Source organism: Rattus norvegicus, chromosome 4 (assembly GCF_036323735.1).
Source record: "Rattus norvegicus strain BN/NHsdMcwi chromosome 4, GRCr8, whole genome shotgun sequence".
Lineage (NCBI taxonomy): Eukaryota > Metazoa > Chordata > Mammalia > Rodentia > Muridae > Rattus > Rattus norvegicus.
In genome coordinates, this window is record NC_086022.1 from 104417462 (window position 1) to 104434269 (window position 16808).

Below are 16808 nucleotides of genomic sequence, written 5' to 3' on the forward strand. Positions count from 1 at the left end.
AGAGGAAGAAAAAAACAAAAAAAGAAAAGGGAGCATACTGCAGAGATAATAAGTCACAGAGAAAGAGAGAAATCAATTGGCCTAAGTAATCGGATTGGCTTCATTAGTCATGTAGCCAAGATTTAGTGAAGGAAAAAACAGGGTGGAATATCAAAATGTTCTAAGTTTACATCTGTGTCCCAAGAGGAGAGACCAGGGGAGCCCTAAACTGCCAACTGCCCTTGGATTCTTTAACCTTTAATACATCAATCTATTATCAGAACTGAGATAAAAAGGATTTTAATCACATTTTTAAAAGTTAATCATAAACTGAGTTGGGTAAAGGAAGGCATATGCCATCAACCTGATTTCCATCCTTGAGACCCATGTGATTGAAGGAAGGAACAACTCTCTATTGACTTGCATGGGAACACTGTGGCATGTGTGTGCAAGCACACAAAAATAAGTACACTTCAAAGAGCTAACAATTAAAAATTAGCCTTTGTTTACAGGATCAAAAATAATGTTTACATTTTAAGTAATGTGGAAGCAAAGTAGGAATTACTGACTCTGGATGCTTCTTAGAGAAGGGCTCACTGGAAAAGCCACCCCCAACACACACACACACAGGGGAGCACCCGTCCACCTTTGCCCTCCCCCCCACAGCAGAGTACCCACCCACCCCGACTCCCACACACAGCAGAGCACCCACCTACCTCACCACCTACTATCTTGTACATGTGTTCTTTTCATAGCATTTTCAACTCTCTAAAAAGATTTTTCTCCTCTCTAAAACATAAACTATTAAGGTTAGTATCTCGCTGTGTTACATGAAGGCGTAGTAGGACTATCGGGAAGAACAAGGAACAAGACCAGTAGGAAAAGATGGGTTTGGAGGGAGGGGGCAACAAGTGAAGCACAATACTTTGATAATTTTATAAAACAAATTTTTAAAAATTAGTTTTAATCCAGGTGGTGTTGGTTCATGCCTTTAATCCCAGAATTTGGGAGGCAGAGGCAGGTGGATCTCTGAGTTTGAGGCTAGCCTGGTCTAAGGCATGTTCCATGACAGCCAGGGCTACACACAGAAGCCCTGTCTCAAAACAAAACAAAACAAAACAAAAAAACAAAACAAAACAAATAGATTCAAACCTTTATTTTCCTTGAAAACTACTTCTAACTACATAGTGCAGTGCACAGTGAGTAAAATACAACTAGAATTCCCAGTTTCCTGGCCCTGCCTCAAACCAGGGGTCTGCAGTCTGCAGTCTCACCTGTTTTGTTTTGTTTTGTTTTGTTTTGTTTTGTTTTGTTTTGTTTTGTTTTTGAGACAGAGTTACTCGGAGTAGCCCTGGCTGTCCTGAAACTCACTCTGTAGATCGTGCTGGCCTTGAATTCATAGACATCCAGCTGCCCCTGCCTTCTGCATGCTTGGATTAAAGGCATGTGCTGGCATTCCTTTAATGTAAAATTTGCTTTTTAAAAAATTCACTGTTGTGGGCCTTCAAATATAGTGCCAGGCAACACTAGTTACTGCCCATCCTGCTGCCCACGTGTGGTATACTCAACAAACTTCTTCAAAAACTAAGTAAAAGTTCTCTTCAAACAATAGCTCAGTCTCCACAAATTCATACAATTAGCATAAATATGTGGAGGGTTGAGAGATGACTTAGCAGTTAAGAGCACTGGCTGCTCTTCCAAGGGACCCTGGTTTAATTCCCAGCATCTACATGGCAGCCCACAACTGTTAACTCCAATTCCAGGTTATCTGACACACACCAGACACACATGCAGGCAAAAACACCAATGCACATAAAATAAAAATGCAAAAAACTAAAGTCTCAAGAATTTTATAATCCAGTAACATGTTAAAAGTTGTTCTTTCTCTTTATATATTAATCTTTCCTCTTTATAAGGAGTGTGAAAATATAGGAATATATAATAAAAGGGCATTTACCAAAAATAGGTATCCAATTTCCAGCTATGTACATGCACGCACACACATATATCTTATATATATAAATACATATAAATTGTTTTGTTGGAAACCAATATTGGAATTTTGTTTCATAAAAATTTTGATCAGTATTCAAACGTGGCCATGCATAGGTTCTTGGACATCCTTAGATAGCGCTGTTGCTGTGAAGCATTCACTCAGTTCAGATTGCTCAACATTTGTTTTGAACACTAAAGTTAATGCCAGTTTTGCTGTGAGGCCGGTCACTTGTATAATTGGCCCAGCCAGATCCTTGTCACATCTTCATCCACTCTGCCATGGATAGAATTCGATGGGATTGAGTATCAGCTGTCCAGCTTCCTCCAGTGAATGAGTCAGTTTACATTATCCAAATATTGTATTTTTTCCCCCTGTACCCCTGTTAGCAATATCCTTAGACACATTTTCTCTGAACCCTTCCCAAACCACAGAGGTGGGGAAGGGGTGGCAGTCAAGGGACAGTGCAGATAGGTTGCCATGATCACTTGAGAAGGATGGTGGGTGCACAGCTGATACAGTCAGCGGAACTTTGCGCCTGCTATTTTTTTGAGCAGAAGACAGTGGTCTGCACAGAAGGAACCAAAGAGGCAGATACCTAGAGTGGTGTGGAGGAGAGGGGTGATGGCCTCAACGCTGACAGCATCTGTTTTCCCCTGTCCTCCCCCTAGTACAGTTCTGAGGTGAGCCAGTTCCAAAGGTGTTTACCTGCTGTCGAGTAACTGGCCTAAGGATATGTTCATAAATAAAAGGCTCTCCCAAGGCTCCAGGAGCTTGCTTTGCATTTGAATGGGGGCTTTCCTTAATAGAGCAGACCAGATGTGATTCATTGCCCTGTGGTATCAGGTATTTATTGGGGCCTGCTCTGTACTTAGCCCAGTGCTGAAGGATGGGAAGGAACACAAAAGCCAGCAGTCTCTTCCCTGCCAGTACTGGGAAAGAACAAGAGATATGCACATGAAAAATAGAGCTGCGCATGCAAAGCCATCTGCAATTAAGTGCGTAATGAAGGCTCGAAGGTTGATTAGTGGCTGGCAATAATGACTGACTTCAGGACTACCTCAGGTGATTAGAAATGAGATTGGCTTCAGATAGTGTCGCTTTGAAAAGCTTCACCTCAGGGGGGCCCTTAGAGACTCCAGAGCACAAGGCTCCAAGTTTCTGCCGATTGTGCTGATGCATATCTCTTTGGAGCCTTACCTGGGCTTTCCCTCTGTGATGCTGAGTGGTATAATTACACCTGCCTACTGTGAAAAAGGGCAGAACAGGGGCTTAGAGATTAACTCTTTGCTAACTGTTTTACACATACACTTATACCCAGAGGTAACTGAATCAACTCGGTTCCGTGATGCTGTCATAGGAACTGAGCCATCTCTGTGTGAATGCTGTAATGATGTGCTCTCTGGGATAGTTTTTTTTTTTTTTAACATGTCTTTATGCTATTGCAGATTCATGGAAACAACTACTCCCATAAAGTGGACATCTTCTCTTTAGGCTTGATTCTGTTTGAACTCCTTTACCCATTCAGCACTCAGATGGAACGAGTTAGGGTAAGTATATCACACACCCAAAAGGATGGAAGGAGAAAGTTATTTAAATTTTACAAGAGTTTTAAAAAGATGGTTATATTTATTCTTTTTTTAAACTTTTATCTATGTGCATGTGTGCGCAGTTGTGTGTGAGAGTATAGGTATCCCCTGATGTCAGAGGCTTCATGTGCCCCTGGAGCTGGAGTTATATGCACTTGTAAACTGCACAGCTAAACTCTCTGGCGCCATTAAGTTTAATCTTGATGCCACTAGACAGTTAACTAGGAACAATGGGATCATGTGAGTGACAGGATTATTCCTAGATGTTCTGTTGTGTCAGTTCATTATAACCTTAACAGTATTTTGCGTTTGGCAACTTTGTGACCACTGCAAAGCCAGAGGGAGCTGGAAGAGCATCATGAGTGGGAGAAGGAAATAGTGACAATTGGCTGGGGAAATCAGTACAGAGGACAAGTGGCCATGCTCTCACGGACTGACATGCTGGCAAAGGGCATATGGCTAGGTGTTTCCTTCTCAGAACAAATCATGACCATAGGTTTTTCAGGCAGACAGTACAAGTTGCATAGTATTGCACACCTTTAATCTCAGCAGTTGGGAGGCGAAGACAAGACAGATCTCTGTGTGTTGGAGGCTGGCTTGGTATACATAGTAAGTTCAAGGCTTACTAACTACCAAGTGAGCTCTGTCTAAACAAAACAAAAAGGAGATCCAACCAAGTAAAGAATCAAGAATCAAATTTGTGGAGTTCGTCAGTTCATCAAAGACACTGCTAAGAAAGTGGAAAGTTTGGGGCTAGAGAGAAGGCTCAGTGGTTAAAAGCCCTTGCTGTTCTGTCAGAGGTCAGTAGTTCAGTTCCCAGCACCCACATATGGCAGACAGCTCACAGTTGCTTGTACTCCAGGGAGCTAACACCTGGGCTGCCTGGATGCACATGCACACACACAGGCATGAGCACACACAGAACAAACATAGGCACATGCATATTCATAAAAAGTAAGGAGAAAAGGGGAAAGACAGGCTGCAGTGTTATCAGTGTATTTGTCTAGCATGGGTGAGAAAGGGCCATATGACAAAATAAAGTTAAAAGATTAACGAGTACTTTCTTTCTTTTTAGACTTTAACTGATGTAAGAAATCTCAAGTTTCCACCACTGTTCACTCAGAAATATCCCCAAGAGGTATGGATAATTTTCAGTTCTTTCTCTAAAAGCATTGTATGTAGTGCTTAAATTGTTCTTTTTTTTTTTTTTAAGATTTATTTACTTATTATAGATGAGTACACTGTAGCTGTCTTCAGACACACCAGAGGAGGGCATCAGATCCCATTATGGATGGTTGTGAGCCACCATGTGGTTGCTGGGATTTGAACTCAGGACCTCTGGAAGAGCAGTCAGTGCTCTTAACCTCTGAGCCATCTCTCCAGCCCACTTAAATTGTTCTTAAGACATCTGTAAACACAAAGGGTCCTTAGCAGTCAGCTGGTCAGCTTCACCTTTTCAGATGAGGCACCTAACATTCTAGATCAATGGTTCTCAACCTGGGCATCTCGACCCCTTTAGACCTATAGGAGTTGACTGTGATCATATGAAAACACAGGCATTTACATTATGATTCATAACTGTAGCACAATTAAAGTTAAAAAGTAGCAACAGAATAACTTTATGCATGGGGGCAGGGGTCACCACAACATGAGGAGCTAGATATTAAAGAAGGTTGAGAGCACTGATCTGGGAGCCACTCGACCCAGTGGCCTGCAGAGGTCAGGCTGCAGTGCTGTCTTCCCTGAGACTAACTTCATAAGCACCCTTACAGGAGCAGCCATGTCCCATTAACTCTGTACTGGTGACCTGGTCAGTCACCAACATAAAATGGCGTATTGTTAAGCAGATGGCTCCATTGCTCTTCATACCAGGAGAGGGTTAGGCCACACAGGAAGTGGTTTAGAACATAGCCGAAGATTAAGCTGGTCCTAGGGTTAAAAAATACACTGTAACATCATTTCTTTTTGTAACTGATTTCCTATAGTGTGTGTGTGGGTCCACAAACTTAGTACTTTAATGTTTACACATTGATAAATCTTGGCTTTATTGTATTGTAAATTCGTGTGTATTTGTAAAAATGAATCTTTTTAAAATCAGGTGACATCCATGTCTCAAGGATGTGATTCTAAAACCTTTCATTTCATTATAAAGACACTTTTTACACCCAGATAACCTCTGTACATTTACAGAAAGGCTACCAGCTAAATTCAGCCTACTGCCTATTCATAAATTTATTTGTTATGTGGGGGGGGGTACGTGTCTGTGTGTGTGTGTGTATGTATGTATGTATGTATGTATGTATGTATGAATGAGTGCACCATGGTTCATATATGAAAGTTAAAGGACTTAAGGGGTCTAGTTCTCTCTACCACATGAGGCCTGAGAAGCCAACTCAGGTCATTAAGCTTGACAGCAAGGGCCATGGAAATGGCTCAGTGGGTAAGACTGCTTACTGAGGACCCAAGTTTGAGTCCCTAACACACATACACACAAAGTTGGTCATGCCTGCACACATATTATTTAACTCTAGCACTGTAGGAGGCAGACAGGAGGACCACTGGGACTTGTTGGGTGCACGCCTAGTTTCAGGGCCAGTGAGAGAAAGAGGAATAAGGTGGAGAGTGACAGAGCAGGACACTGATCCTCCCCTGGTCTCTGCAGGTGCTCACAGGCACGCATGCATATGCCACCTGTACACGCATGTGCGCGCGCGCGCACACACACACACACGATAATGGAGCTCAGCCATGCTCCTTACTGCCATTCTTTGTGGCTGCCATAGGACTTCTAGGAAAGCTGTCTAATCAGATGTGGTTCATACACTAAAACAGTTATGCAGAAGTTTGGCTGGGGATGAGGGTGTAACTAAACAGAGACCATTATACCTACCACTTACAGAGGTCATGTACTGGAGATTGAGAGGGTGTGGGGTTTGGTGTATATGTGTGTGTGTGTCTATGTATGCATGTGCACACATGTGCCCAAGTGAGTATGTGTGTGTGCATATATATCTATGTGTTCATTATTTTCCATGACTTAAGGACTGCTTAATCTAACTCTAGAGCTTTTAACACAAAACCATTTTTATGTTAGCATATGATGGTTCAAGACATGCTTTCTCCATCCCCCATGGAGCGGCCTGAAGCCACAGACATCATTGAAAATGCTGTGTTTGAGAACTTGGAGTTTCCTGGGAAAACGGTTCTGAGACAGCGGTCCCGCTCCTTGAGTTCATCCGGAACTAAACATTCCAGACAGCCCAGCAGCACATTCAGCCCACTGCCTGGCAACTAGTCTCCAGCTGTGCCTGCGGCCCTCAGAGGTGGCACAGGACGGGCACCTTGAGGAATGTGGCTCTCCGTGGTGGCGGACTCATTTTATGCTTTGATCAACTTGACTTAGGACCAATTTTTCTAAGTCAGACTGGATTATGGGCCTAACCCAGTTTGATCTTAACTAAACTTCAAGGAAAGGGCTATATAAATGACAAGTGGATTTGTTTCTTGTTGGTGTCCCAAAACTAGCTGGTCAAGCTACAGAACCTTCACTTTTCACCAGGAGGCAGAAGACAGCCTGAAACCATCTGAACTGGAAATGACTTTAAAGCACAAAGGTGTGAAAGACCCTCTCACATGGGAACTACATGTTCTAGAAACGTGCTTTCTAGAAATACAAGGGTGATTATGGAAGCGACTGTTATAAAGCTGACTCCATTTTTGTCCCTGGTGAGCATGTGACCCATCTGCACTATTTTGGAAGGCGCAGCACAGGCTGGGTGGCCATTTATGTCAGTAGTGCCATAGTCTGCAGCAGTGAATAACTTCACTTTTTAGGTGGTCTAGGGAGCACGGTGAGCTTTTTGTACTTTTTTATCTCCAGTAATGGGAAAATGAAGCTTTTTAGGTATTGGTCAAAAGATCTGATTGGAGGGTTTAAAAAGAAGTGTAGTAAGAAATGGGTCACCTATTACACCTAACTTATTCCATTATGGAGTTTTTGTCCTAGTAGAAGTCTACCTTATGTGTAATACTACAAGTCAGCATATCCCCCAAACTGATTATAGGTAAGTTTAATCATCTCAACTTGCTAACATGTTCTCATTTTTCCTGTAAATATCTTTATTTTTTATTTATAAAAATTCTGAAATCAATCCATTTGGGTTGGTGGTGTACAGGATGCACATAAGTGTGTTAACTATTATGACTTCTTTCAAGTCTAAATGATTTAATAAAACGTTTTTAAATTATACTTACAGTTGACTCTTACTTTAGAAATCTAGTTTCCTTTTGTGGAGCTTGTTTGCTGTATTTGCTTTTGCTTTTTCGGCTTTTCTCAAGGCTAGGTTTCTCTGTGTAGTCTTGGCTGTCCTGGAACTCTGCTCACCAGGCTGCCTCAGACTCAAAGATCTGCCTGCACTTGTCTTCCTAGTGCTGGGATTAGAGGTGTGCACCAGCATTGCCTGGTTTTAGAAACTTGTTAAATGATTGTCTTCTAACTTACAAAATGGGATCCTAGAACCCTGAAAGGTTATACCCCTTACTCTCAAGTCAAGGGATTCCTTTTTTTACGTTCTTTTCTATTTTTACTTCTGTGTATGTGTGCATATCTGCCCTATGTGCACAGGTACCAGGGTGGCTAGAAGAGAGGATATCAGGTCCCCTGGAGCTGGTTGTAAAACAGCTGATCTAGTGCTCGAAACTAAACTCAGGTCCTCTGATCTAAAGAGCAGCAAATGCTCTTAACTGCTGAGCTCTGATAGTGGTAAAAGGCTGCACTGCTTTGGCTCTAGGAGATATCTGGATTTGGGAATGGAAGACACACACATACACATACACACAGCAGTTAATTTTAAAATGCCTTGGCTAGCTCAAAGACTGGGCAGTTGTAATCTTCCCTGGGCCTACTGCACATTTCCCTCCTGTAATCCTGGTTTAACTCCCTCTAATTCCACATTTTATCTTTGTTGCCCTGTTTCTTTCTGGATGGCTTCCTAGCCTTTGCTGCCCAAGATGCTTCTGGGCAGCCCTTCCGGGGGCTGCATTCCTTTCCACCTACATTTCAGATGACTTTCCTTCTGCAGCTCTAAATCTGACCCATCTCCCTCAGAATCACAGTGAGTCTCCTGTTTTCCAGTTCCTAGCCTGTGCAAATCTAAAGGTCTCCCTCTGCCCAGCCATTGGCTGGCTGTACATCAATTCTTTATTACCAGTCAGAGCCAGCTAGGTCAGGCTTCCTTTAGCCTACTTGCAGCGTTGGGGGTGGGGTGCACTGCAAACAAGATTTTTGGGTAATACAAATAGCAAGAGAACACCAGCCACTACACAGCTCTCTCCAGCTCCATAAAAACTTACTCTTCAGCTTATCCAAGGCAAGTTCACAAGATTCATAATCAAAGATGGCTTCTATGCCCCACTCCATGCCAAGGACTATAGAGGACCATTCCCCGAAGTGAAAGCTCACAGAAAAAAGGAAGGTGGTGTTGCTAATTAGGGCCACCTGTGTATGCCTATTGTGTCCAATTCCCAACTATGCCTGTCTTTTTCTTTTCCTGTTGCTGAAATGTACTTATTGAAACACAAAGACTAAAGCAACTCCAAAGAGTAAGGGGAAACTGGTTCACAATCCCAAGGAGCAATCCACCATAGTGGGGAAATCAAGTCATCAGGAGTATGCTGTAGCTGGTCAAATCACGTCTTTCAGAAAGCAGAGAGAAAAACATGAGTGCTCGTGCCCAGCTTGTCGTCTCTTTGTTTTATTTTTAACTAAAAATGCCATTGGCTTCTTTAATTGGTTAAGAACACAAAATGTAACAGGCAGGTCTATTTTAAACAAATTAAAAGGCTGTTTTGTATTTTTTTTTAAATAATTCTCCCCGGGGTTGGGGATTTAGCTCAGTGGTAGAGCGCTTGCCTAGGAAGCACAAGGCCCTGGGTTCAGTCCCCAGCTCCGAAAAAAGGAATCAAAAAAAAAAAATAATAATAATAATAATAATTCTCCCCAAGTCAAATATACATATCCACAAAATTGATGTGTAAAGGAAAGCTGCCATACTTAAGAAGTTGTATCCTAGATTTAAGGAAATAGTTGCTGATGTGGTAGTCAACGCAAAGTCAGCAACAAGTTAACAATACCCACTCCCCAAGACAGGGCCTAGCTCTACAGCCCAGGACCGCCTCAAACTCAATCCCCTTTCCTCAACCTTCTGAGTGCTGGGATTATAGGTGAACACTACCTCACCCCAGCAAGGTTAGTTCTTAAGAACTGAGCATTCAAACATTGCATGGCCCAAAGCTATACTGTATAAAGTGCTATAAAGCATAAAGGAAAAAGTATGCTTAGCTTTTACAAAAAGCCTTAAGGAAAACAACAGAAAACCGTTCAGCAGACCAAGGAGGCTACAGCTAGCCTTCAAAGATACAACTTTGCATATCTGTACTAGGAAATTCTGTTTATCCAGGGTGGACTAAACAGGGGCATCTTTAACATTTTTTACTTGACCAAGCTTAAGCTTCCTGTCTTTTCCCCTACCCACCAGTAATTCGTATGATCCAGCAGAAGGAGAACTTTTAGAATTGGCTGTTTTATTTTTCTTTCTGTGGCGAGACTGTCATGAGCCTGGATACTTCAGGTTCGAATGCATCCATGACCAACGTCCCGCTGTGGTCAAAGAACTTAGCAATGGACTTGGTGAACTCGGCTTGCCAATGCTGCATTGTCCTCCCACTGATGAAGGTCAACTTCCGGGTGTATTTGTCACCAAACCTTTTGAGGCTGAAGGACAGCTGCCAAGTATCCTCAGGATCCATTCCTGTAGGGTCTTTTCTGTGGGCCACACGGAAGATGCTCTTCTCTTTATATGAGGAATAAATGGTCAGAATCCCCATCATCACAAAATAGGATATGATGCACAAAGCCAAAATTGGCTTGGACTCTGGAAAGGGATGCGTTTAGTCCCATCAAAGCCACTACGGCAAAGCAGGGGATGGTACAGATAGTAAGGCTATGTCAATAAGACCAAAGCTCTCCACATGCTTGTACTTTTTCAGGAATACCTTTGTGACAGAATCATCCAGAGAGTTTCTCACAGTTGACCCACCTAACATCAATTTTTACAGATTTATCATCAGTCCTCCACTTATGTGTCCCGCAGCTGGGGCCACCCCTAGCTCCACTACTGCCTCTGCCACTGCCACTTCTCCTGCCTTGCTCTGCTGCCACCATCTTGTTTCTCCTGTCTCCATTTTATACCCATCAGGATTGCCTACTGAGGAAATATTCCTGCCCCAAATTAAGATGGGTCCTCCCATATCAATAAACCCCATCAAGATAATTCTCCTCTGGAACACTCAGGAGCCTATCTCCCAGGTGATTCTAGGTTCTGTCAAGTTGACAGCACTGGCTCAGTGCCCAGGAAACAGTGCGGCATTCTGGGTAGGTAAATGCAAGCCAACTAGTCACAGCCATGTCTATGGTGGGTCTATGGCAAAGGGCTCATTGAAGGCTCTGTCTCTGACATTCAAAGGCAGAACTTTGGAGGTTTGGAAGAGAGATTGGCTCATGAAGGCATGGATCTCATCAATGGGCTAATTCATAATTAGATGGACTGAAGCCTGTAGAGAAAACTCAGTGGTTAAGAGCACTTAACCTAAGTTTGGCTTCCATGCTACATAACAGCTCACAGACTCTTGTAACTGCAATCCAAGGGATCCAATATCCTCTTTTAATTTCATTAGGCTTCTGTATACATACATACCCTCAGGTACACACACACACACACACAGAGACAGAGGAGAGAGAACAAGCAGTCTGCAGATGAGTAAGCATCTGTCACAGGTCAGCTGTCTCTGTTAGTCACTGAGGCCTCCAAAGGGAAGTCCTTCCTTACCACCCTACAATACTGCATGAAGCCTTGGCTGTGTACATAGTGAGGACGGAAGAACCTAACACTAGAACAGATGCAGCTGTCAAGAGCCAAAGGGTGGATGAGTGACCAATTTACCTGCTCCTTCTTAAAAAAGAACCCCGGCAACAGAACCAAGGTACATGGCTGGCTGTGTTCCAGAACGCTCTGGTGCGCAGCAGGAGAGGAGAAAATTATGGAATGCAGAGCACAGCAAGGAAATTAAAGCACCTGGCACCTGCCCTCCATGATGGACAGGAGAGGGAATCTCCCCTCTACGTGGGTAAGGGTGGGAGAGCGTCTCAGCAACATCAGCACTGAACTGGGGATCATGGCTATGAGGAAGTTTCAAAAGCCCATGGTCTTACAACCTGAATAAAAAAGAACCCTGAAATCTGCAAATTCACCCTCTAACAGCTGGGACCAGGAGCCATCTCAAGACTTACAGCCTCCATTTGAATTGCTCTAGGTGTCAGTCCTGCCCATCCCCATCTTTGAGACTCCACAGGTACTCCTAGGCATTCTACTTAACTGGTTGAATTGATGGCTGCTGGTTCAGGAGCCAGAATCGGCTAAGGTGACTTAACACAGACTGCTTTCTCCACAGGAAACAGGTGTGGCAACAGGAAAGGTTATACAGGGTGACATCCCCAAAAACTGGATCCGAGAGCCTGCCCTGCAGGACCAGGGATGTGCTGGAAAATGTAGGTTCACGCTGGCCCCTTGCTTTTCTTTTTTTTTTTTTTTCGGAGCTGGGGACCGAACCCAGGGCCTTGCGCGTGCTAGGCAAGCGCTCTACCGCTGAGCTAAATCCCCAACCCCTGGCCCCATGCTTTTCACATCTGTTTCCTAGCATAGCACCCAGACACCCACCACTAGCAATTTTGTATATAAAGAGCTGCAATTTCATAGTCCATCAGTGGTGAGGCAGAGCCAGACAGATCTCTGAGTTTGAGGACAGACTGATGTGCAGAGAGAGTTCTCAGACAGCCAAGGCTACACAGAGAAACACTGTCTTCAAAAACAAAACTAACAAACAAAAAGCTGCAATTCTGCTGTTGCCCCACACCCACACACAACCCTCCCTTGGTACCTGGGCAGACGGTATCAGGGATACATTCATGTATGTAATAAAGCCAGTGTCAACAACGTCTGAAAAAATCCCCACCTATCAAAAGCAGCCACACAAGTGTACATCATGCATTCTGCTCTGTAAACCATACCAGCTCGAATGGTCACTCAGTCTGACCCAATTGCTTGGTGGTACACATCTTTAATCCCAGCACTCAAGAGTTTAGTAAAGGCAGATCAATCTCTGAGTTTGAGGCCAGCCTTATCTACAGAGCAAGATCCAGGACAGTACCTGCCTGAGGAATGGGTCAGGGAAAGACAATAAAAAGTCTGGATTCTAATGCACTTTTGTTTAAATCAAAAGAAATGGCCTGGTACACATGTTCACCCATCCAACATCCTTCAGAGACACACATACCTGCTGGGCCCTATGCCCTAAGAACATCTCTGCATCTTCCACAATCAACTCAGAAGTGAATGGTCCAGAACTGAGTGTTGGTCAGGGAGACTAGGCAAGGTTTAAAAGTAACTACTCATTTTCTCCCTTTCTGATTTCAGGATGAGATTGCCTCCCCAACTCCCCTCCCTCCCTTTCTCCTCTCCTCTACTCCTGTCTACTTCTGTCTGGAGATACATTTACAACAAAAACTGTTGCACTGCTTTGGCTTTTTCTCTATGAGAATAGAACAAACAGCCATAGTCATTCAATCTGACTCCTGGAAAAGGTCTCAGTGGGACTCTGCATGCCCTTTGCCTACCTTAGAACATCTGCTATCCATCCTCAAGCAGAGTGTTGTGGAGCTTGTCCAGGATTCTAGAACTGCAAACACAGTAAATGCCACACGGTGGCTCATCTCCACCAAGAACACGTCTACAGCTGAAGACCCAAATTTCCTTTATGTAGAGTTCTTCCTCAATCTCAATCGTCTCACGGGCAGGTAACAAACTCTGCAGGCCACACTTGACAAAATCCACCCACACCAAGCCCAAGAGCCATGGACATTTAAATTCTTCATGTGGAGCCAAGCACATGGCTGTCACCTGAGCACTTTGGAGACCAAAGAGAAAAGTTGGGGGAAGACGATGGCATAAGATAGGGTGAAGTGTGAAATGCACCCCTCTGTAGGAAGGCTAGAGGGAAGAGAAATAACTCAAGAGTTACCACTGAGGTCTGGACACTAGAGATGACCACGGGTGAGGAGGACACGGTGCCTGAGTTTCTAGAATAAGTCTTCCATAGGAGGATGCCTTTTTGAATCTATTTGAGGATGCTATTTTGAAACAGACACCCAAAGCTGCTTTTGGTAAAAGCACTGATTCATTGTGTAGTTCCCAAGGTCAAAAAAGCAGAAGGGAAGGCAGGCATTTCCGCCTTCATTCTGAGTACTTTGGTTGAAGGCATGGAGATAAGTCACCATCCTTAGCCCTGCCTTTGGGTCGCCTTGAATTCTCGAAAGAGCAGCAACTTCAAGGACAGATCCTCCACTGCACTCCTCACCCAAGATACAATCTGAAAATGTAAACCTCCCAGACTTGGGGGGTCACTGGATGGTGTCCTCTTCCCAATGTCACCACACCGAATAAATCTTTCTCTACTTCTCACTGTTACTCATCTTTTTCTTTTTTTTTAAAGATTTATTTATTTATTATATATAAGTACACACTGTAGCTGTCTTCAGATACATCAGAAGAGGGCATCGGATCTCTTTACAGATGGCTGTGAGCCACCATGTGGTTGCTGGGAATTGAACTCATAACCTCTGGAAGAGCAGTCGGGTGCTCTTAACTGCTGAGCCATCTCTCCAGCCCCATCTTTTTCTTTTTTTTTTTTTGGTTCTTTTTTTCGGAGCTGGGGACCGAACCCAGGGCCTTGCGCTTCCTAGGTAAGCGCTCTACCACTGAGCTAAATCCCCAGCCCCATCTTTTTCTTTTTTATTTATTTTTTTTAAAGATTTATTTTATTTATTTATATAAGTATGCTGTTGCTGTCTTCAGACACACCAGAAGAGGGCATCAGATCTCATTACAGATGGTTGTGAGCCACCATGTGGTTGCTGGGATTTGAACTCAGGACCTCTGGAAGAGCAGGCGGAGCTCTTAACCACTGAGCCATCTCTCCAGCCCTTTTTCTTTTTTAAACTTGTTTTTGTTGTTGTAATATTGGAGCAGGGATGCGTGCATGTCACCATACACATACAGATGCCGGAGGACAGCTTACAGGAATCAGTTTTCTCTTTCTACCACGTGAGTCCCCAGAATCAAATTCAGGTCATCAGGCTTGTTGGCAAGCATCTTTACCCACTTTAGACCTATTTTACACTGTCCATTCCTCAACTCTAATTGGCATATTGAGACCTGTAGTCGAGCCTACCCTCTTGGGACTACCCAAACCTAGGATTCTATACTAAGAATACCAGTGATGGTTTGGAGGCAGGAAGAATGGTAAGTGTCCCCTTTAAGGGAGAAGTAGAGTCTTGCTCTATAGCCCAAGCTAGCCTCTTTCAATCTTCTCTCAGCTTCCTGAATACCAGGGTTACAGGTGTGTACCGTCATGCCAGGTCAAGTATTCCCTTAGTAAAAGACAGCTTACAATTCTGGGAGTGGGGGAGGGGGATGGGATTTGGCTAGCAGATGGGAAGCTGACAGAAGTCTCCACACCAGAGACACCACAAGGAGCAATTTTAAGGTCATGGTGAGTAAAGAAGTGGGTTGATGAGAGGGAGAAAGAGTTCCAAACAAGAAGCCAGCAGGGAGGCCACAACCTTAACTATTCAGCAAAAGGCCAGAGAGCCTAAGTCAGGGAGCAGGAGCTGAAAGACATCCCCATCCAGTAGCCAAGGGAGTAAAGGCCCCAGCAGCCCAAGGCAGAGAGGGTTCTCTACAACTGTTCTTCATGTTCAGTTGTGAGGGACTCCATGGGGTGGTATGGTGACTGGGCTGAGTGGCTTGTCATTGTGGAAGTACTCACTGCCTTCTTAAGGGATTTTTAACTTTTATTTATTTTTATTCTTTGGGCTGGCAAGATGGCTCAGTAGGAAAAGGCTCCCCAGAGTTCAATCCTTGGGCTTCAAGTAGTAGAAGGAAAACTCCAAATCCACTAAGTTATCTTCTGATCTCCACACACACTCTGGCATGTGCCCACCCTCCTCCCCGCCAAATACATTCATTGTTTTCTTTTGTTTTATGGAGATGGTTCTCTGTATAGCCCTGGCTGTCCTGGAACTCGGTCTGTAGAGCAGACCTCTGCCACCCAAGTGTTAGACTTAAGTGTGTGCCACCATTGCCCAGCAATAAATACAATTGTTGAAGTAAATTTTCTGTATGCATGTTTATGTGTGGAGGCAGATAGATGTGTGGTGGGTATGGTTCACTCGCTTGGCAGCAAGCACTTTAGGTGCTGAGCTATCTCATCATGGGCTCCAAGGTCTGCCCAAAGTTAGCTTTCACAGTGTGCCAAGAGACACTATCATGAGAGATAGTGTCAAAGTATCCTTCTTGTCAGTCCTTGGTGTTGGTATTCTGTCAAACCCCATCCCCACAGCTACCTGGGAACAGCCAGGTATGCTCTGCCCCACAGTTGCCTGGCAACAGTTAGCTGTGCCTGACTGTAAAGGGGGATGCTTGCCCCCCTCCCTCTTACTCTCTTGCTCTCTCTTGCCCTCTCTGTCCCTGTCCCTTCTCTCCCTATCTCCCTCACCCCCTTTTCCCTCCACCTGCTCATGGCCGGCCTTTCCTCTCCTCTCCTCTCCTCTCATTAAACCTCTCCACATGGAACTATGTTGGCTTGGTGTGTTCTGTCCAGGGACGGGCTGAGATTTAAACCCTAACAGTATGTCCAACGAGTCAGCAGCAGAAGTGGAATTTTTTTTTTTTTTTTTTTTGGTTCTTTTTTTCGGAGCTGGGGACCGAACCCAGGGCCTTGTGCTTCCTAGGTAAGTGCTCTACCACTGAGCTAAATCCCCAGTCCCCAGAAGTGGAATTTTTAAATGGTATTTTAGGAAAATAAATGGCCAAGGCAAGTTTCCGGGAGGTGGAACATCATGATAGCCCCCAATCCTAACGTTTTCTGTAGGTGAAATTGTTGTCACGGGTATAGAGCGTTTATAGGAGCCATCACTAAACTCCTTCTTGGGGTGAACTTCGTCTCAAAAATATAATAGTTTTCAGACTACTTTGTGTCCTACCACCTGCCAGTCATGGCAAGAGAATAAAATAACAAAACCAGGACCAGGTGTTTTCACAGCTGGAATCCAAGCATTTGGGAAGTGGAGGCAG

At 44.0% G+C, this 16808-nt stretch overlaps 1 protein-coding gene and 1 pseudogene across 2 annotated transcripts in view; one reads left to right on the forward strand and one right to left on the reverse strand.

The window, feature by feature from the left end:
- The window catches only part of Eif2ak3 (eukaryotic translation initiation factor 2 alpha kinase 3), a 61434-nt gene extending 53624 nt beyond the window's left edge, over nucleotides 1-7810 (forward strand). For both annotated transcript variants that reach the window (NM_031599.2, XM_008762977.4), the window contains exons 15-17: nucleotides 3421-3522; nucleotides 4637-4699; nucleotides 6656-7810. In NM_031599.2, the coding sequence (NP_113787.1) occupies nucleotides 3421-3522; nucleotides 4637-4699; nucleotides 6656-6856 (366 nt within the window). In that variant the 3' untranslated portion in view covers nucleotides 6857-7810. The remainder of the gene's footprint in view (nucleotides 1-3420; nucleotides 3523-4636; nucleotides 4700-6655) is intronic.
- A 2042-nt stretch (nucleotides 7811-9852) lies between these two features.
- On the reverse strand, nucleotides 9853-15951 carry LOC134486589 (signal peptidase complex subunit 2-like; annotated as a pseudogene).
- Between the last annotated feature and the right edge of the window lie 857 nt (nucleotides 15952-16808).